The sequence below is a fragment of the Bos taurus genome, chromosome X, assembly GCF_002263795.3.
Source record: "Bos taurus isolate L1 Dominette 01449 registration number 42190680 breed Hereford chromosome X, ARS-UCD2.0, whole genome shotgun sequence".
In the NCBI taxonomy this organism is placed as follows: Eukaryota; Metazoa; Chordata; class Mammalia; order Artiodactyla; family Bovidae; genus Bos; species Bos taurus.
The window spans coordinates 36,784,977-36,805,787 of record NC_037357.1 but is presented as its reverse complement, the minus strand read 5'-3'; the positions used below and the strand labels follow the sequence as shown (position 1 = coordinate 36,805,787).

At 54.6% G+C, this 20,811-nt stretch overlaps 1 protein-coding gene across 8 annotated transcripts in view; it reads right to left on the bottom strand.

Moving 5' to 3' along the window:
• The window catches only part of ATP2B3 (ATPase plasma membrane Ca2+ transporting 3), a 61,741-nt gene that overhangs the window by 3,240 nt on the left and 37,690 nt on the right, over positions 1–20,811 (bottom strand). For 3 of the 8 annotated variants that reach the window (XM_015461508.3, XM_015461506.3, NM_001191164.1), the window contains 5 exons: positions 20,136–20,327; positions 18,551–18,764; positions 17,619–17,830; positions 16,347–16,454; positions 14,806–14,988 (listed from right to left, as the gene is read on the bottom strand). In XM_015461508.3, the coding sequence (XP_015316994.1) occupies positions 14,806–14,988; positions 16,347–16,454; positions 17,619–17,830; positions 18,551–18,764; positions 20,136–20,327 (909 nt within the window). Of the gene's footprint in view, positions 1–9,666; positions 9,821–11,527; positions 14,136–14,805; positions 14,989–16,346; positions 16,455–17,618; positions 17,831–18,550; positions 18,765–20,135; positions 20,328–20,811 lie in introns of those variants that run through there. The other 5 variants (XM_024987795.2, XM_015461509.3, XM_015461505.3 and 2 more) reach the window with 3 other exon arrangements.

Here is a 20,811-nt window from a genome sequence, read left to right as displayed (position 1 = left end):
GAACTTTCTGGCATGAGAAAAGTCCCCAGCCTCTGGGCACACGGCAGGCCTTTCTTGAGTGGGTCCCCCTCCAACTTCTCTAGGTCCTCTCTTCTGACCCCAGCTACCATGCCTCAGCAACTGCCCCTCTTTCTGGAAACTTCCATGACACTGCCCCTTTCTGGCCCTCCTACCTCACCAGTTTCTCTGTCTCCCTCTTCTCCACTCTTCCTTACTCTGTCCCAGGGTGCCTAGAGCACTGGCCTGTCCCTGTCCCTCCTCTTCCCTGTCCACACTGCCAGGCCAACCTCTTGGCCCTGGCCACAGCCCAGGGCTCATCTGGCTGAAACCAGGGGACTGCGGCTCAGGCCCCTGCCAGTCCCCCATCTGGAGGCACCCAAGATGGAAAATGGCTCCACTTTTGATTTCTACCCACCAAGCCTGTCCTTCTCGGATGCCCAGCATTTGACCAAGTCATCACTTCCTTTCACAGACCCTTTGGAGTGTGCACCTAACCCGCCCCTCTAGCCTTTCTCACCCTCCCCCTTTTCAGTCTCCAAGACACACAACTTCTTTCAGTCCCTGGAATCTGCCATATTTGCCCCATTCTCAGGTTCTCTGGCCACCCCACTGGCATCTGCAGGCCTCAGATCAGCACAAAGGTCCCCAGGAAAGAGCTTCCCACAATGCCTTGCTCCCCTGCTACCACAGCTCCAGCTGCACTCAGGCAGCCCTGAGCCTCACACCTCCTGCAGGCTTAGCCCTTCAGCTTCTTCTGACGGCCCTGCCTTCACTTCCATGCATGCTCAAGTCTCGTCGGGTCTACAAGCTGCAGAGCTGCTGCCTCTCTCTGCTCCTTCCTTAGGCCCCCAGCCTGGCCACTCTCATGCTTCTAGAAGGCAGAATGGATGGGAAACCCTAAGCTGGCCCCATGCTAACCAGCTGGCCCTGTGCTGAGATTCAGAGGCCAGACCCTCCCTATGTGAGTGAATGGACACATGTCAGTTCTAAAGCTACTTCCAAGTTCAAGGTGCTAGGGTTGGATTTTCTTGGTTTAGAGAAGGTATTGGCAACTGTGGCTCAAGAGCTAACTCTGGCCCTCAATATGGTTTTGTTAACGAAGTCTTAGTGGGGCCACGGCTACACCCATCCCTATGAGCATTTTGTCTGGCTGTGTTGGAGGGCGGAGCCGTGTAGTTTCCACAGTGACTTGGACCACAACCTAAAAGTACTTGCTCCCTGGCCCTTCATAGGACAACTTCACTGCCCCTTGGTTTTGACCATGAATCCCACTGTTAACAATGAGTCCTTTGCTACCCTCTAGTGTCTGGACCGGAGAAGGCAGTGGCACCCCACTCCAGTACTTTTGCCTAGAAAATCCCATGGACAGAGGAGCCTGGTAGGCTGCAGTCCATGAGGTCGCTAGAGTCGGACATGACTGAGCGACTTCACTTTCACTTTTCACTTTCATGCACTGGAGAAGGAAATGGCAACCCACTCCAGTGTTCTTGCCTGGAGAATCCCAGGGACGGGGAAGCCTGGTGGGCTGCCGTCTATGGGGTCGCACAGAGTCAGACACGACTGAAGCGACTTAGCAGCAGCAGCAGTGTCTGGACACCAGGGTTGGCATTGCTCAACCAGGCTCAGTGCTCCGTGATCAGTTTAAACCAGGAGAACCTCACAGTCAAGTGCCAAAAAATGAGCCACACTGCACCATCAAATTGGAATTTTCTAATTGCATATCTTAAATCCTGTGAGGATTTGCTTGGAATTTGGTGAAGACCCATCTTCTGGCTGCTAGATGGCCATCATTTGTTGTCAGCCCCTTCATTCCCCAGACTGGTTTCTGAGATGGGGCTGACACCAAAATTGAGTGTCATTTTGACCTTTTAAATGAAAAGGAACAGTTCACTTTTTGTAGCCATGGCAGATGTGGCCTCATTATTTGGGGCTTTTCTGGTGCCAGGACTGTGGGGGAACCATGGGCAGCTTCTTGGCTGCATGGTCATGCTGGAGGACTTGGTTTGGCTCTCAGCCACACCCTACAAGCCACAGAAGTGGGAGCCAGTGGCATCCTGCCACCCTCAACCCTGGTGGCCCTCGTGGTAAGTTTACTAGCAGTCATCTGGTGCCCTGGCCACCTCCTTTGCCCTCCCTTGGGCCTGGGTCATGTGATCAGGCCAGGCCTCTGCTCACTCTCACCCTCAGCTCTCCCAGACCACCCTTGCCATGGCCGTCCTCCAGGCTGTACTCAAAGACTCACTTGAATGCCTGTCAGTAGCCTTCTTTGCTGCCTGGTGCCAAAGCTTGGCACAGAGCAGCTGCTCAGTCACCAACATGAAATGCCAGGGCTGCCCGCTCAAACATGTGCCTCTGGCTCAAGTCAACCTGAGTGTGTTTACAGCTGACCGTGAGTCAGCTTCCCTCCAGCTTCTGTTTCCCTGTATCCCAATCTTGGGCTCTTAACAAATGGCTCAAGATGGGTCTTACGATGGGGTGTTTTCAGGCCACCTCCAACCAAAGGGCACAGCCAACCTCTGGGACGTGGGTTTGGTGGGAACTGGGAAGACAGAACCACCCTGGAGGCCTGGGCTCACACCCGGGGGCCTGAGGATGTCCCCATGGTGAAGTTGATGCCTCCCTGTGAAAGCCTGGTCACAGCCAAGTGGGTCCAGCACCCTGCCCTAGCTCCTCTCCTGGCCTGGGACTGTCCCAGAGGCCAGGGCAAGGCCCTCAGGTCACTTCTCCATCTCTAGAACCCCAAAGGGATGTCACTGCGCTCAAGGCTGCCAGTGTTGCCCACAGCTTACAGCCCAAGTCGATGCCATCAACACCCCCTGTACCACGACCACCTGCAGCCAGGACCCACCCTTCCTGGCACCTGCTGCCCCTGCAGCTCCTGTGGATGGCTAATAGGGCCTCTTGAACTGAAGGAGGTCCTGGAGGGACCCCCAGCCTTGCCTCTGCCGACCCTGCCCGTTGCCTTGTCTTCCCATCCAGGGGGCAGGGCTCTGGCTGAACCTTGGAGGCACCCAGCACTGCAACCCCAGAGCTGAACATCAGCATGTCTTGCGGCCCCTAGTTCTCAAACCTCTCCCCATTGAAGCCCTTCCCACCTCTATGACTGCAGCTGTGTTTCCCGGGGACCACAATCCCCAAGCCCAGAGATGCTGGGGGCCGGGCCCCTGGATCTTCCCTGGGTCCCTGGGGGTCTTCCCTGTCCCCATCCCTTTTGTCTGACACTGAGTCGGGCCCTGCCCTTGTGTCTAGCAGGTGAGGACTCCAAACATCCCAGCAGCTGCTGAGGCAGCTCTGGGTCCTACCATGGTGGCACTCACACCAGTCTGTGCAGTGTGGGACACCCCCCGCCCAAGTCCAGGTGACTGTAAGATAATTTAAAGGTGAAAGAAAGACATGAAAAGCACCAGCCAGCGAAGAGGACTCCTAGGTTAGGGCAGGTCTGGCTGGGGCTGGACGCCGTGCTGTAGTTTCTTGCCCCATCTCTCCTGAGACCCGTCACAACCCCCACCTCCTGGCATCTGAGAACTGCCATTTTTTCTCCTTCACTGCTTGGGCGTGCCGCCCGGCCATCTCCCTATCCCTCATCTAGGTTACTCTTTGCCCCTCTCTTGGTGCTTCGGTCCTTCCAGCTGTGGCTACGGAGGACCCCAGCTTCATTTGGCTCTGTTCTCTTCCGCCCCTTGCTCTCCACGCCAACCCCTGTTTCCAGGCTGGACACCGGGTCATCCAGGCCTTTTCTCCACCCACGTCCATGCATCTCCTGGGTGCTTCTAGCCATCTGTCTGGTAAGGAGACCCCATCTCTATGTCCATACTCAGGGCTCTGCCTGCTTCCTCAATTTTACCTCCCACTCCCATGTCTCCTCCCTTGTTGCCGCTCTTGACCTCCACTCTCTCTTGGCATGGAAGCCTGAGCCATGTTTTCAAACAAACACAAGTCAGACCGAGTCACACCCTCCAGTGCTCCAAACCCTTCAGTAGCCCTGTGTCCCTCAAAGGAAAAGTACTGCCAAGGCCTGCCTTGGGCCATTGTCTTCCTCTTCCTCCTTTACTTTCTGCAGCCCCCTGGCTCTTCAAGTGGGACACTCTTGCCTCAGGGCCTTTGCGCTGGCTGTTCCCTGTGTCAGGAAGGCTCTTCCCCAGGGAGCCTCATGGCTCCCTTTCACCTCTTTCCATGTGTAGCTGCAATCCACCTATCTCCCTCAGCAGCCCGGTACCTCTTCTGCCTCCTTTTCTCCCCAGCACAGTTCACCTTCAAACACCTCATACATCCTATTTATTCTCTGTTTCCTGTCACTGGAACATAAGACCCCTGAGAGCAGGGGGCCCACATGGACTGGCACATGTCTCCCATCATAGCTCCCCCAACCAGCACTCTCTACCCGTGTTGCTCAGAACAGTTAGCCTGAGTGTCCCACAGGGCCATCACACCTGCCCCCTTCCCCCGCCTAGACTTTTCTTCCACCAGATCATCTCGTCAGCCTTGTGTCCTCATTTGGAACTCAGCTCACAGTCCACCCTCTAAGAGGCTGTCTCAGACAACCTTTATCCCAAACAGTGCCTGGCCGGCGGGGAAGGTGGCTCGGGGGGGCCCCGCCGTCCCTAACGTTTCTCTTGTTCTTCCTTTTGTTCTGAGGCTGGTGAGCATCTGCACTGAGTGCAAGCTTACTTCTTTATTGTCTGCCGCCCAGGGCCTACCTTCTTCTCACCCTGAGATCCTGACCCGCAGGACCACTGGGGCCACACGGAGGAGGGGTGCTTGTGTCAGACTGTGCCATGGGGGCATGCTACTGATGAATAGTTGGGGCCTGAGGAGGCAGGGTTGTGAAGGTCATGGCTGAAATTGGATGGACTGTGCTTTGGTTTTGAATTTTAATCGCTGGAGTTTGCAATGGAGGTGCTGGTGGAGGCGGGGAAGGGCCATGAAAGCAGACAGGATGGTGAAGGACTGAGGGAACACCTACCCTATTAAAAGAGAAGAAAAGGAGAGAAGAGAAAACTAAAAGCAATAACAACAGTCACAATAGAAACTGGGCCTGATGCCTTCTGTCCTGTGGGATGAACAGGCCCTGGGGGGTTGACATCCTCTCTACCCTCTGCTCCTGTCTCAGCATGAGGCTCACAGAACTCAGAATTCTTCCGGCCAACTCCTGCCCTGTCTTGCTCTACTCCCTGAAAGCCTGTGCATGATTGATGGACATGCCTGGCTCTGGACCAACTACTAATCCAGAACTTTCTGTAGGAGGAAGGAAGCTGGCAGCTTCCCTGGCATTGGGGCTTTGGACTTAGAGCAAATTCCGAGCACAGCAGCCGGGGAGAGCCATGAGGCCTCCATGAATTTCAGGTTCTCAATTCCCAAACCCTCCCCATAGGCATGAAGTTGAATCATGACTTGAAAGCAACACAAAGACATGTAAGGTGATGGAACCACAGTTGAGGGGACAGCAAGGGGAAGGTTCCCTTTCCTCAACCATGGAATTAGGAGATGTGAAAATGCAAACTCCAGAGTTGGCCCTTTCACTGAGGTACTGAATCCCAAACAAAAGACATGGATTTGCGGGTGTTGGCCAACCGAAAATGCTGGTGGCTGATGAGGTTGTAAAGATTACCCCCCATTCTGTGGGCATGTGTGTGTGCCCAGGACTGGGATAGTCCAGCCTCAGTGGCTGGCATCAGCACAACATTGCACTCAGTTGACCCAGGCATGGAGAGTCCTGGGCTTTTTGGGAGCTTGGCCTTGCCTCTCACCCCAGCCATCTCCAGCTTCAGGATCTCAACTAAGTCTCTTGAGCTGTCTCAGCCCTGGCTCCCAGCCCCTGCAGTTGGCCTGGAAGTGCCTACTGGGAAGGGCTCCAGAGCAGGGCTTCCAGGGTCGGCCTGAGGCTTTCGGCTGGTGTGTGCTTTTGGAATTGTCTGCAAGGTCCTTCCACATGGTAGGGCCCCTACCTGCATGAAGGCTTGGGCAGGGTTGATACTGTTCCTAGTGTGGAGACAGTGTGCACACTGTCAAAGAGACAACTGCAAATGCCAATACACTATTCCCAGAAACCCACACGGGCAGAGTTGGCTCGAAACCAATGGATTTCCTGAGAAGGAAGCAAACTCCAGCAAATGAGACAGCTTTCACTTGCAAGACTCTTTCCTCCATCCTCCATGGGGCTGCCTTAACTACTGCTCTGTGAGTGTGTGAGGAGCACACTCCCTGCTCTCCAGAAGGGCATGTCCATGGAAGACCCAAGGCCCCACCTAGCTGGGCTTTGCCAAGTTGGATGGAATGTTTTCATGTTGCAAAAGCCAATCAAAACAAAACAACTGCCATGATATGTTTCTGGCACAGTTGATCAGAACAAAACCACCCTGAGGGAGTTCTTCTGGCCACATCTGACCAAAATCACAAGCTGCCCCTGCGGCAGTAAACATTGGAGTATAGACGGCTGGGCTGATGTGAACGGGCTTTGGATGTGTGGCTGGGGAGGGCCTGGGGTGTGTCTGTGTGTCCCCCCTCACACCTGGGGGCAACCACCTGGCACCCTGGGCTTGCTGCTTATAAGTAAACCTGAGTGAACAGACACTCCCTGTCTGGCTCCACCTTGGGCATCCTGACAGCCAGCATTATTGTGTGAGAGTGTAATCAGGGCAGGAATGGGGGTGACTGACACACTAACAGAGGATAGGATTTCACACCCCTTTCATTTCCAAAAGACTGAAGGTGGTTAGTAAAGGATGAATTTCCCTAAGCCACTCATATGGGAGGCCTCAAGGCCAAGCATGGCTGAGGTCCTGTGAAATGAGGTGGCAGGCCAAGAATGAAATGGCTGTGGTGGGGCAGCCACTGAGCCAGGCAGGAGAAATGGCTGAGTGAGCAAGGAGGAGGCAGCTAAGGCCATTGTGGAGCTGGGAGGTCATTGCCTGTTGACCAGGGATGTGGGGACCGAGTTAGGACTCCTGAATTCAGGAGCAGCAAAGACCCACAAGCACATATGGGCATGGGAAGCCCAGCTCAGGGGGATGTCAGAGGTTGACTAGGAAGTGTGGGTGGCTGTGAATGTGGGCACGTTGAGCCCCAAGGATCACTGCATCTCTAGCCTCCCCCCAAACATCTTTTGGAAGGATTCTCCTCCCCTTCAGATTCTGAGGACATTCTCTGGCCACTTCTTCCATTGATGTTACATGCTGGGACCTGCGTTGGGTAATCTGTGTCAAGTTTCATTCTGGCCTTCAGAATCCTCGTCCACACCCTGGACTGGGCCTTCCACCTAGACAGCCCGAGGTTCTCCATAGAAGTGACACTGGGCTGAGACTGGCTGTGGTGCTCAGGACGAGGCGCGGCCTGGCCAAGTGGTGGGCAAGGAGGACAGGAGCCTTCCTGAAAGAGCCAGGTTTTCCCGAGGAAACCTTGTGCCCTGTGACCACTGGTAAGTTCTGAGAGAGAGACTGAAGGCCTGGGGCTGTCCTCTGCTCCACCACGCCTTCCCCTGATTTGCATGATGTGGGTGCCAGGCTTGGTGATTTCTCAGGGTCTTTGAAGCTCAGACTGGGAACCAGTTTAGAGTTCCAAGCCAACCTGCCACGCGGTGATGGTGGGAGGAAGCAGTTTTGGTGGGCAGTATCTGGAATCTGGAATGTCCCCTGGTGTCACCTGGTCCTCCATCCAGCATCTTCCTCTGCAGAGGGGTCCTTTCCGAGGTGCTGTGCCTTTGAGGCCGCCCCTTGTGAATCAGAACATCAGAGCCCTCCGCAGGCCGAAGGCACTCATCTCCCAGTGGCACAAGGTGTGGAAGGGACAGCGAACCTTCTTCTGGCCAGGAGCTACTTGGGTCCCTGTAGAGTGGCTCCTACTCTACACTTCTGGGCTCCCGGCAGTGGGAAGGGGGCTGTGGCACATGGTCGCAGAAAGAAGGAAGGCACTAGGAGCCAAGGAAGACACAGGAGAGACACTGCCCCAAGGGAGGAAGCTGGAGGCACCCAGACAGACAGGCAGATGGACAGACAGACAGACAGAAAGCACAGAGAGAGATGGCAAAGGAACACGTGGAGGAAGTGGGGCAGGGGGAGGGCAGCAGCTGCCCAGTGGGCCCTGGCCAAGCCTCCTGTAAGTCTCTCTGGGTGGAGTGGTGGCAACTCCCCTGTGTGATGAGGCTGGAGCTTTCCAGCTCACCCATGATGGCCAACAGCCAGTACTTGTGGCTCAGGTGGGTGTCTCAGTGAGCATTCAAGGTAGCCGGATGTGTAGCCTGTGGGATGGAGAATGCATTTGTGTGTGTGTGTGCGTTCACATGTGTGACATTTCCAAAGGGGACAAGGTGAACCCCAGTGGGGACCAGTGCAACCCACATCCCTTCCTTAAAGGGCAGAGTGGCCTGAAACAATAGCTTAAGCAAGAGGAGGGACGCCCTCCACTCGGGACCTCTCACCAGTTCCTAAAAAAAAAAAAAAAAAAAGAAGAAGAAGAAGAAGAAGAAAACAAACAAACAAACAAACCAAAAAACCATAAAAAAACTACAAGACAAAGGAAAAAAAGGAAAAGAGAAGAAATCAAGGTAAAAGAAAATCCCAGAGTCTGGTGGGAAAAGCATAGTTAACGACTCCTGTCTGTGGGGAGTGGTGTGTTCTCAGAGTGAGAGCTGCCAGGTCCCACTGGAAGGAAAGGAAAGAGGCTCATATCTGAAGGTTCACTGTTTTGTTTTTGAAAACATCAAGTTTGTTATGAGAAGTAGGTGACCCTGGGTGGCGGGGGGTGCACATGGTTCCTTGCATTGTCATTCGGGGGACCATGGGGTAGTGGATTCAATGGTCCAATGGCTTTCCTTTTGTCTTTGTAAAGAAATGTGAGCAAATGTGGAAGTTTCTACCTCTTTAGGACCGCCCCTGGGTTCCTTTCTAAATGTGATGACATGGCGGGAAGTTTTCAGTGGAACGTATAGCAAGGAATCAATGTCTCCCAACTTCTCGAAGGAAGGAGGACAGAGAGTATGGACCAGATCAGGTTAAGACCTTCCAATCCTGAAGCCTGCTTGGAAAGAGCAAAGATGCATTGGGGACAAATGGAAATGTGGCCGAGGGTGGATTTGGGGCATGAGGAGGGCTCCTGGGGACACCTCTAATGCCTGGTGGCTCAGGTCTACTGCCTTGGGAAACCACCTCAAGGAGAGTTCTGGAAGCTGTTTCTTTAGTCCCCAGTTGGTGGGCTGAGTTCTTCCACTGCGAAAGATGCTGCAAAGGCTTCTCCTTCGAGTCCCGGAGATGGCCCTGAGCCCACACACCAACCTTGTTCTGCCCCGCAGAACACTGACCAAGTGCCCACCAAGTCCCCAACGCCACTAGAATACGGCCCAAGTTCGTGAAGAACCATCAGCAAAGGCAGACCAGTTCAAGAAAAGAAAACCAATGACAGAAGGAGCACTAAACAAAAATAAAATAAAATAAACCAAACAGAGAAAAGAACGAAGGTCCAGCAGTGCCATGGATTCAGTACATTTCATAAGAGGCTATGGCTTTGGAGCGACACACCATCTGGTGGGAAGGACTGAACGGGGCAATAAAGAAAGAACGGAAAAGCCACGGTGCGCGGAGGATGCAAGACTGGAAAAAAAAGAGAAGGAAGAGTTGGAGGCTTTTTCCTCCCCAGAGATGCCATTTATGAGAGAAAAGGGGACTCAAGACTCACTCCCAGCGGCACTGGTGGGATTGGCAGCAGAGAGAATTACGTGAGTAGGGGTAGAAAGATTGGTTACGTCATGGAGCTGGCTGAGGACCGAGGACCGCCGGCGCACAGCACCCTGAAATGAACCGCTTCTCTTGAAGGTACTCACTACCTCCATCTGTGGGAGAGAAAATGAGATAAAGGTTGGCTTGCACTGTGGTCCTGGGGACCGCACGGGGGTGGGGCTAGGTGGGGACGGGGACCATGCTGGGCGCATATCGTGACAGCAAAGCCTCATGGGGGTCGCCGCGGTGCTTCCGATGGGACCGTGGCCAAGGCCCTCGGCCTCTGCGTCATCCATCAAGAGACGGTTTGCTGAGCGAATGATTTGGGCTCAGAAGACTTGGGGCGCTCGGGGATTAGTGATGGATCGGGTGCACCACAAATGATTTTAGGGAGAGCCATTTGCATTCACGATATGCTCATTGCAAGCCACTCGTCAATAAATACCTGTGTCTGGCAATACTTTGTTATCCTAGGTCAGTAGTGCTCAACTTTTTTGCTGCCCCAACACACCTGAGGGATGTGACATGCTCCCATTAGGAACAAGGTCGTGAATGGTGGGGACAGCTGCCCTTCCCCACCCGTTCTTGCTTACATGGCTCTAACCTGGCATCACTCTGCTCCTGTGGCTCGTCCAAGTGACTGAGGGGTATTCAGAGGGAAATCTCAATGGAAGAATGGATTTTACAAGAGGGGGAGGGGTTTTCTCAAAGCCCCCGCTTTGTCTTATCAGAATGCTTACCCACAGAGCCACAGGAAGGGCGGGAGGAAAATGGAGAGCTAGGTCTGGGGAGCAAAGATGGCTTTGGCTTTGGCCCTCACCCTTTAAGCTTCCAGGGAGCCTTTGGGAAAGAAGTGCCATGGGGGTGAACTTGCCAGAGACACAGTGTCTTCAGATTTCCCGACCCTGCCTTTGGCTGGCGGTGGGGTAGGGGGTGGGGGTGGGTGGGGGGGCTGGGGGGTGGAGCAAAGCCAGGCATGGGTTTCCAGGTAACTGTGGGTGGGTGGGCACTATGAATGTCCTGCCATCAGAAATCTGTGTGTATAAATTCTGGGACGCCAGCCTGCTGTGACACACTTGGAGTGCTTCTTAGGGAATGACCTCTTGGGTGGGCTATGTGTGTCTGTGTGTGTGTGTGTGTTTACGGAATTTTTTGGAGTTAGAAGGTAGGTCCAATTTCTAGAAAGTGCCTATCTAGAACTATTTCTAGAGAGTTCACTGGATGATGTGAGCAGTATGCATTTTTGGAGCCCAGAGCACACTGGCTGCCTGCTCTGGGCCCGAGGTCATGGCCCCTGCTCCCAAGCTCCCAGGTGGCTACGTGGTAGCCACCAGGGTCCGTGGTGTGTCTGACACACGTCCAGCCTCTAGGAAGAAGGCAGCTTGAGTGCTCGGACTCCCTCCATCCCAACCACAATGAAGACGTCCATCATTTCAACCCTTGGATGCACTGTGAGACAGACTTATTGTTGTGTGCCCACTGCTGAGTGCCCATAGGGCTGGCACAGTGCTGAGCTCCTCAACACACTGAAGGAAGATGACCCATGCCATGATGTTGCCATCTCTTTCTATTTCTTCCCTAGGTTGAGATGTTTCTAAGGCTACAGAGATAAGTCTGTCTCAAGAGGGGACTCTTACTGTGGAAAAGGCAACAAAGGAAGGAAAAAATGCCTTTCCTGTCTCGGATTGGGCCTCTCCAGGTGGTGTCCCGATGGGATGATGGTATCAGTCAAAATACCACATCATTTCCCCTCGCCCCCACCCCATCCCAGAAGCCCCCACACTGGGCCAGGAACAAGGCACAGTCACTGCTGAAGCTTCTCTTTGCTTTATAATGGAATGCAAAATAGACCATGTCGTGAGTGCTTTGAAAAGCTCCAAGTCCTTAGATTTGAGGACTCATTCTGGAATGAGGGCTTCCCTGGTAGCTCAGCTGGTAAAGAATCCACCAGCAATGTAGGAGACCCCAGTTCAATTCCTGGGTCAGGAAGATGCCCTGGAGAAGGGGTAGGCTACCCACTCCAGTATTCTTGGGCTTCCCTGGTGGCTCAAATGGTAAAGAATCTGCCTGAGATATGGGAGACCTGGGTTTGATTCCTGGATCAGGAAGATCCCCTGGAGAAGGGAATGGCTACCCACTCCAGTATTCTTGCCTAGAGGATTCCATGGTCAGAGGAGCCTGGTGGGCTACAGTCCATAGGGTCGCAAAGAGTCAGACATGACTGAGTGACTAAGCACAGCGCTGCACATTCTCAAATGATGTCCTGCCTGGCTGGTGCGCTGTCATGATGGGTGGGCAGCAGGTTAGGAAAGGCCTCCATTTAGCAACATAAAAAGTTGTGGTGGCCTCTGAAATCTTGGGAGCAATTCTGTATTTTGCAAAAGTCATAAATCTAAGGCTGGTTCCCTAGACAATGGTTCTCTTGGCTTGGGGTGTATACAACCTAAGGGACTTTAATTTTCCTGGGCTTTATTTTCTCGGTTCAAGTAGGTATTTTGAGTAAAAAAGAACTTTTAAAAAGTGAGCTACAGTAACGTTGGTTCAGCATTCTCGAGAAGCATGGAGGATTCAATGTGACCAAGTCCAGGGGAGGGAGACTTGAGTGACCTTAGGTAGGTCCCTTCTCTCTGGGCCCCATTTCCTTGTGTGGAAAGCAGGGGTCAGAAGTGTCAGACTCTGTCTGAGGGGACACAGCTAGCTGGGGCACCAGGGACCTCCACCCAGACACCTCAGATGGGGGCAGGGCTGCTGTCTTCAGCTCACTGATGGGATTAAATAGGCTCTGCTGCACAACCTGCCTGGCATGACACCCCAGAGCCATTCGGAGCCGGGACAGGGTGGGTAGAGGCTCACAGATGAGCAGCAGGAGGCCACAGAGGAGAGCTAGACAGCTGGCATCAGAGGCTCTTCCCATTCTACTGGGCACTCTCTGTTCTGGCTGGGCCGAAGACATCCTTCTCTGGCCATGCTGGTGCTTGGGATGCCAGGAGGCATGAGCCAGAGGCTGGGAGAAGCCCCTTGGGACCCCAGGGAGCTCCTTCACATGGTGCTCTTTGGTGTCCCCTCACCCAGCCCTATAGGATCCCAGGCTCTGGGTGACCCGGGATCCTGCAGCTTTGGAAAGTCCCCCGGGGCATCCTGCCCACCTCTGATGCCAAGTGTAGGCACAGCTGCCCTGAGTGTGTATGCCCTGGTGGCAGCAGGGAGTGGACTCTGAGAAGGCTTCATGGGATGAGGAGCTAAGGGGGCCTGGGACCCAGACAGCAGCCAGCATGGAGGCATAGTAGCATGGGGGAGCAGAGAGGGAAGTCTGGAAAGGCAGCAGGGGTTCTCGGGGCACAGGGCGCATGGGTTAGGAGAGAGCCTGAGAGCTTCTGGCCGGTGCTCGGGGAGGAGAGAGGGGCGCCTGGAGGCTAGGACCCCAAGGTCTGTGCGGGAGCAGCCAGTGAGCTGTGCACACCAGGAGGGCACTTTGGGATGAATCCATGGTGATGGGTGAGATGCTGCAGGCAGTGAGAGCCGTGGGCTGAGGTCCCCACCCAGGCCAAGGGGCCCACGGCGGGAAGTTGCCTAAACGGGGGCTGGGCAGTGTTCTTCCCTCCCGTGGGTCTCTAGGGGAAGAAGCAGTTGGAGCTGGCTCAGGGCAGTTGGGGCTGGGGGTCCGGTACAGAGCGTGGAGAAACGCACAGGAGAAGCAGGGAGTAGTAAGTGTCACAGACTGGCTAGGTTGACAAAGAGCTTCAGGGGTCCAGGGTGGACACAGGAAACTGAAATCCAGGCAGAGACACGGGTGATTAGGCCCGGAGGAGGCAGGTGGTGGCTGGTCTGTGGATGCAATGGCCATGCACCCAAGTGTTCAGGGACACAGGAAAAGGGCTGGGGGCAGCTCCAGGTTCTTGGCTTGTGCAGAAGTGATGCAGCCATCCATCAGCGGCTGGGGGGCTGTGAGGAGGTGGGCTCGGGGTGGTGGGGCCTGTGGTCTGGGCTGAGCAGAGCCCCAGCCCAGGGCTGCTGGGTATCTGGCCAGAAAGAGGAGGAGGTGGTTGCCATCTGGAGGCTGCGCAAGGAGGGCCAGGCTGTGGGGAATGGGCGCCTCCCCGCTCCACCCCGCCCCAGGGCCTGTGGGATTTCCAGCAGCTGGGGTCACAGCCAAGAGGCGGGGGCAGACCAAGATCTCAACAGTGGGTGGGAGTGACAGGCAAGGAAGAGGGAGAGGGGACAGGAAGTTGCCAGGAGAGCAGGGCGGACTGCACTTCCGGAAAGGCGCTGGGAGGCAGCAGGAGGAATGGAGGGATGGCCCAGCTCGGGAGCCAGGAGGACGTCTCGCAGACCTTGGTGAGGACTGATGTCAGGCCATGATGAAATCACCAGGGAGTGCCAGGGAAGGACCCGGAGACACAGCAAGTATGGAACATTCTGGCAAGAAGGCTGGCCGGGAAGAGGTGGGGGCAGGAAGTGAGGGTGGCTCTGTCAGGCGGGCTCTCATGAAGCCTTCGCAAGTGCCCCCAGCAGGGTGCTCATCACGACTGTCTGACTTTCTAGAGGACAGCCGCTGATGGCCTAGACCTTGACCAGCACTGACATTTGGAGATTGGGATGAACAGAATGGATCACCTTGGTGGCCAGAGTGTGCATCCCAATGAAGTCTTTCCCTAGAATTCACAATATAACCCAATAAATGGCGAGTTCATCAAAGGCTATTTGAAGTGGGTGTCTGCCTCGGCCTCAGAAGGTCCCTTTCCCGTTACCTGGGACCACCCCCAGGAAATAAAACAAGTCCCAGTAGCTATTCGAATAGCAGGTGACCTGTGCCTTCACCTCTCCAAGACACAGCTCTTGGTCACAGCAAACAGTCTTAGCTGCCACCTGCACCCACTCTGGGGAGGCCACCTGGGCTCTGAGGGGGTGTCAGGGAGAGGCCTTCTCACTGACATTCCGTCGCTGGGCACTCCAAGAAACTGCCCTTGTGCTCATGGCGACCAGACCCCAGGGCCGCCCTATTGGTCTCAGGCTCATCTCACCCGTTCTCTACCTCTGGCTTGCTGGCCCCTGTCTCGAGGCGTGAGAGCCGGACTGGCCAAGCCTCCCAGTGGCTTACCTGTGTCTGGATCCGGTTGAGGCCCCGGAACCAGAGGATCTGGCCTCTGCGGAGCTCCCGCTCGGCGTGGTCAATCTCTTCTTCTCCTTCAGCCAGCTCCTCGTCAGTCATCTCATCCTTCCCGGGCCCATGTCCTGCTTCCTTCAGGCACTTAAGCTGGCTGGTGGGGATGGTTGCGATGACCTGGATTGCCGGAGGTGAGGGACAGCAGGCAGAAGTGACTGTCAGAAGTGGGAGGGCCGCTGGGTCCGGAAAGGAACCCACACTGGCCCTCCCTCAGACCCAGGCCAAGGCCGCTCCCCCCGCCTGCTCTGCACCATTCTTGGCTACTTTCTCAAGGCTTTCTCCCAGTGAGGGGGCAGTGTGTGCCCAGAGGAGCAATGCATGTCACCTTTCCACACAGTATGTGACATAAGGGACTCACCTTACCAGACCAAGGTCTGGCTCTGGCCTGGCTCCTAGGAGGAGACCTTTAGGGCCCTGCCTGATGAGTGGGTCTTGGTTTGCCAGCGGCTGAGGGCCGGTGGTCTATGCCACTGGAAATCTTGAGGCCGGTGGTCTATGCCACTGGAAATCATGGAAATGCTGGAAATCACGGCAGTGTGATTTCTGGCACGGGCCTGGACCTCATATACCAGCTTGACCTCTGGGGCCCAGAGATCAAGAAAATGAGGTGAGCCACATGGGTGCTCCAGGCCTCCAGGAGTGACTCCCCCTCAAGTCCCCAGACGGCACTGCTCAGGGGAACTTCCCTGGTGATGGTATCCTTGCATATTGTCACATGTGGCTCTTAGGAGAAATCGTGCTGCTGACAGTCCTGTGGTGGGGACCTAGAAGCCTATTCCCGCTCCCTCCTGGATCTGCCCTATGTAAGCTTGATCTTGAATGTCCAACCTCCAGACAGTAACATCTGACGTTGAAGCTGCTCGGTCTATGATACTTTGATGTGGTGGCCTGAGGTGGCCTGAGACACAGGATAAAGTACATACTGGACTCAGCCTCCTACACCAATGTTCTAGAACTCTGGAGAAATATCCTTAGGGTCCTCTTGTGTTCCCAGGGCCTGATCTGGCCCCTCCTGGCCTCTGCCCAGCCCCAGTACCCAAGCCCTTTCTTCCTAATGTAACCTTTGGCACTAGGAACTAGCTTTAGCTGCAGCCACAGAGCCAGAAGTGTGAGACTTGCCCGCTGTCAGCTCAGAGGATTTCCTCATTTCCCTTGAGATGTTCTCTTGTCCTCTTGAAGGTTCACAGAGGTATTGTGTAGCTTCAAATATGTGAGCATCTTCCAAGTTACCCAATTCTAAAGCACAATTTTCAACTCCTACTGTGGAAAAGGGAGTGGCAGGTGGTTTTACCAGGGTCTGTCACATCCCGGCCATGCTCGTTTGCATGCTCTCCACTGATACTGTCACTTGTGGCTTTGCACCTAGGTCATGGCCTGTCCCAGAGGCAAGACAGGAGCCCCTGGGCTGTCTGCACTTACTCAGACAATTGGGAAGGGAGCACAGGGCTGGAAAAGTGGCAGAGGCAGATGCTTACCTGTCCCCAGACCAGTTCCCCAATACCGACAAACAGGCACCAGAGCCACTGCTCCGTGGACAGTGGGGAACAGCTGAAGGGCTTTCCACCGAACTGGACGATGACAATCTGTGGGAGAGGGGTGGGCAAGAGGTGGGTCCAGCCAGCACCTCTAGCCCTCGGGTCACCCCTGCCCGTGGGCCCAGCTCAGGGAGTCAGAGGGCCTCCTGATTCACCCAGATAGACAGGCCATTCATGGGAGAATTCCTTTCTCCAGGCTCCTTCCCTTCATCTCCCCCTCAGCCAGTGCTTAAAAAAAAGCTTCCCAGACCAGCTGACCACAGGCTGTGGGTGTCGTGCCAGTTGGGCTCAGGGCCTTGCTTATTGCCAGGAGCCTGCTGACCCTGGTGCCCTGGACCATCCTCTTTCCAGCATGCAGGTGTGGCTTGGCTGTGCTAGCCAAGTCCCCAGCTTCTGTGGACATGGTGTCTGAATGTGCTAGGTGCTGGACACTCCAATGGGCCTCCTTCAGCCTCATCACTGCTCCATGGGAGGTGGCCTCTTCCCAAGGGCGAGCTTTCCAACTCCAGACCAACTGGTCCTGAGCTTGCACTCCAACTCCCTCTGTACCTGGACTCTCACCCTCCAGGCCAGTGTCCTCCTGCTTTAACTACCCAGGGCCAGGTCTTAGACCATGAGGTAGACAGCCATACACCCCAGAGCCCAGAAATTATTCATACCATCAGACCCTCAGCCTGCTCCCCCAACGTCATAGGTCCTGCCTCCGTTCCCCACTCTCCCTCTGCCTCCCGAGAAGCCTGGGTGCTTCCCCAGGTGTTCCCATGGTGTGGCAGGCCTTCCTCTGAAAACTGCAAGAAAAAAAAAACTGGCCTATTGGCCTCACTCTGCCTCACATTTTCTATCAGTATGCCCTGATTTTGAATGCTCAGCACCTCCTGGAGAGCTGAGTGACCAGCCTGGCACAGGGAGAATCACCACAGGAAACTTCTGGAGCTAGGGTGGCCTCTTGCCAAGGAATCGAGTGCTAGATATGGGAGTGGCAAACCTGTGAGAAAACCTGTGAGGTCAGCTCTGTGGAAGATCCACTGAAACCCTCTGGAACTAAACAGGTGAGCCTGGGGCCTGGCCAGGGCTTTTGAAGATGAAGATGCTCAGAGGGCTGGGCATTGGGGAATGTGGGCAGGAGGGGAAGAGAAGCCAAGGCTGGTGTGGAGAGTGGGGTGATGGTCCCCTCTCCCCCACCTTTTCCAACAGTGGAGCCGCCCATCCTACCTGGATAGCAAAGGTTCCTAGCACGATGGTGCAGAAGATGGGGTTGCTGAAGATGCCATGGAACACATTGCGCTCGCCATGGATCTTGCGGGCATTGATCTCGTTGAAGAGCTGCATCATGACGAAGGTGTTGAAGATGATGGTGTAGTGCTCAGAGGGTGGCGAGTGCAGGGGAGCGTTCCGTCCACTGTCAATGTCAAAGAAGAGCTCCCCTGCAAGCCCAGGGCCACATGAGGAGAGCTGGACCCAGGTGGGTGATACCTCCCACCGGGTGATACAGGGGAAGTCATGAGTCCCCTAGCACCCCTGGGCTAATCCACATTAGGTCACAGCAAAGGCCGGATCCTGACCACGGGGGCTGTCACCCAGGATAGGAGTGTCCCCAGGACATGAGTGAAGACAATGAAACCCATTTGCACATTGACTTGAGCTAGGGAAGGAATGGGAACTGAAGTCTCAGGGCAGGCCTGACCCTCCTCTGCCCTGCCTGTACTGTCACAAGGACCAACCTTGGCTTAGTCATGAACAGCTTTTGCTCCCAAGATTGCATAGAAAGGTTCCATGAGAGTATCCCCAGAGGCTGTCTTTTGGTGCCCCCAAAAGACGTTTTGCATGAGTATTACCCTCGGCCAGCACCATCACCACACTGAGCTTCAAGTCTGCTCCCAGGAATGTGTGCTGAAAGCCAAGCCACCAAGGGTCACCTGACCCCTGATGTCAGGCAGAGAGGCCACAAACAGAGGAAGTGACAATCCCACTCCATGTAAATAAAAGAATCGCATAAAAGTTGCTGATGCCAGACACAGAAGAAAACTCCCAGGACAGCAGTGAAGTGAAGACTGAGAGGTCCTCACTGGAAATCAGATTCCCAAGTACCTGTCCCTTCCACTGCTACACAGGGCCAGAACCTATGTGGCTCTGGATCAACCTACCGACAAAGAGCAGGGTGAAGATGATGGTGAGCTGGTAGACGGCATGGCCCAGGATGTTCTTCATCATGGTCCGTGAGATCAGGGGCTTGTCCCGGCCGTATGGCTTCCGCAGCAGCAGCGACTCAGTGGGTGGCTCTGTTGCCAGAGCCAGAGAGGCGAATGTGTCCATGATCAAATTCACCCACAACATCTGCACGGCTTTGAGAGGAGAGTCCTGTGGAGAGCAGCCAGTCATCCCAACATGGGCCTGGAACCCTCACTGGCCCCCCCACACCCTGGGAAGAAACTCAGGCAGGAGTCAATGTCACTGGCCCTGGGAAGAAACTCAGCTAGGGGTCAATGTCACTGGAATTTAATTCAAGTGAAATTGCAACAAATCCAGCCTTCCCGTAACATTCTGACATTTCTATCCCTATGTTTCCTTAAGGTGAGCAGAGAGTTTTCACTGGCTCTCAGATTGCTGCTCTTAAAATGTTGTTAGTCTCACTTCTCTCACCTGCTGGCATTGCTGTAGAAGATGTGGTCCCAATTGTTAGCAGTAGGTTGCCACCCCCTTGTCAGTTGTCCCAGACCATAAAAGAGCATGATGGATGGGTGCTCTCCTGTGCTCCCATGCCCATGGGCCAGGAAGAGGTAGAAACTGCACTGGGCCTTCCTCCTCATCACTTCTGACTTCTTGGTTAAAAATGAGCCTCACAGAAGATAGACACCAAGGACATCCTGTAGGAGTCCATTCCTATGAAACTTCCAGAACCGACAGATCCATGGAAACAGAAAGCAAATGGGTGGGTGCCGGGGTGGGGGGAGAGGAGAGTGGAGTGTGGCTGTTTAGTGGGCACAGGTAGAGGTAACGGTTGCATAAGATGGAGACAGCATCAAAAACCACTGAGTTGTACACTTTGGTTCAAACGGCTATTATGGTACAGAGGATGTCATGAGGATTTTATCTCAATTAAAAAATACCTTTGAAAGAGAGACAAATTCTGAATACTCACTAATGGGGAGAATTGGATGACAGAAAAAGGGGAAGAGGCTCCTGCAGAGGTTAACCACAGAGTTCCCAGCAGACACAGGACAAGACTTGCACACACAAGTCTACAGTGGCCACAGGTGTAAACAACCCAAATGCCCACTGATGAAGGGATGCAGAAAAGCTAGGTGGTCTATCCATACAATGGAACATCGTCCGCCATCCATAGGAATAAAGTACCTACTACAACATGAATGGACCTTAAGAACATTGTGCTAAGTGAAGAAGCCAGACACAAATGACCACCTATGATTTGCTTCCATGGAGTTGAAATGCCCAGAAGTGGTGGAAGGCGAGTGGGGAGTGACTGCTGATGAGGATGGCACTTCCTTCGGGGTGATGAAAACACGATGCAACTAGACAGAGGTGATGATGGCACAGTGCTGTGAATGTACTTAAAAGTCATTGAACGGTGAATTTTTGTTAGGTGAATTCTATCTAAAAGGAAAAAAAGTCAGCAGCAAAGAAAAACCTGGCTTCCACCACTGGGCCCTGAGGCCCAGGCACACCAGGTGGGAGAGCTGTGGTCATGGAAGGGAAAGCCCCAGCACCCACCTGAGTGATGCAGGCGCCCGTGAAGGCCACAATCACGGCCACCACGTTGACCGTCAGCTGGAACTGCAGGAACTTGGAGATGCTGTCGTAGACATTGCGGCCCCACATGACAGCCTTGACGATGCTGGTGAAGTTGTCGTCCGTCAGGATGATGTCTGAGGCCTCCTTGGCCACATCTGTCCCTGCGATGCCCTGGGGGGCACACACATACCATGTCCACAGGCCCCTTCCCCAGCCCTCCTTGCTCACTCCAAACGTGTCCTCGTACTACAGAAGTTTTGCTCACAAATGAAGAAGACACCACACCTGCAGTGGCCTCCCCCTGGTCTTCTGTCGGGTCCCTGTGTAAGGGGCCCCTGGGAATCCCAGAGAGAGAACATGGCTTCCCAGCCCACACAGGTCACCATGGTGCTGCCCAGCTGGGTTCCCTCAGTGCCCGGAGCTGGGGCTGGGCCCCCTCTGGATATGGCCCTGGGAAGGACTGCTCTGTGCCCCCGGTGCCTGCACTCCAAGGGCTGCGCCCCTCCTTTGAGGTGGGCTGGGAGAGGCCTTGCTTGGTTTCTGCCTTTGGCAGCCAAACATAGCCCGTTTTGTGCCAAGGCCACCCTGCTCAGCTGTTTTTACAGAAAGAACCAGCTTTATTTCAGCCACGAGAGAGATGCACAGAGGAAAAGCT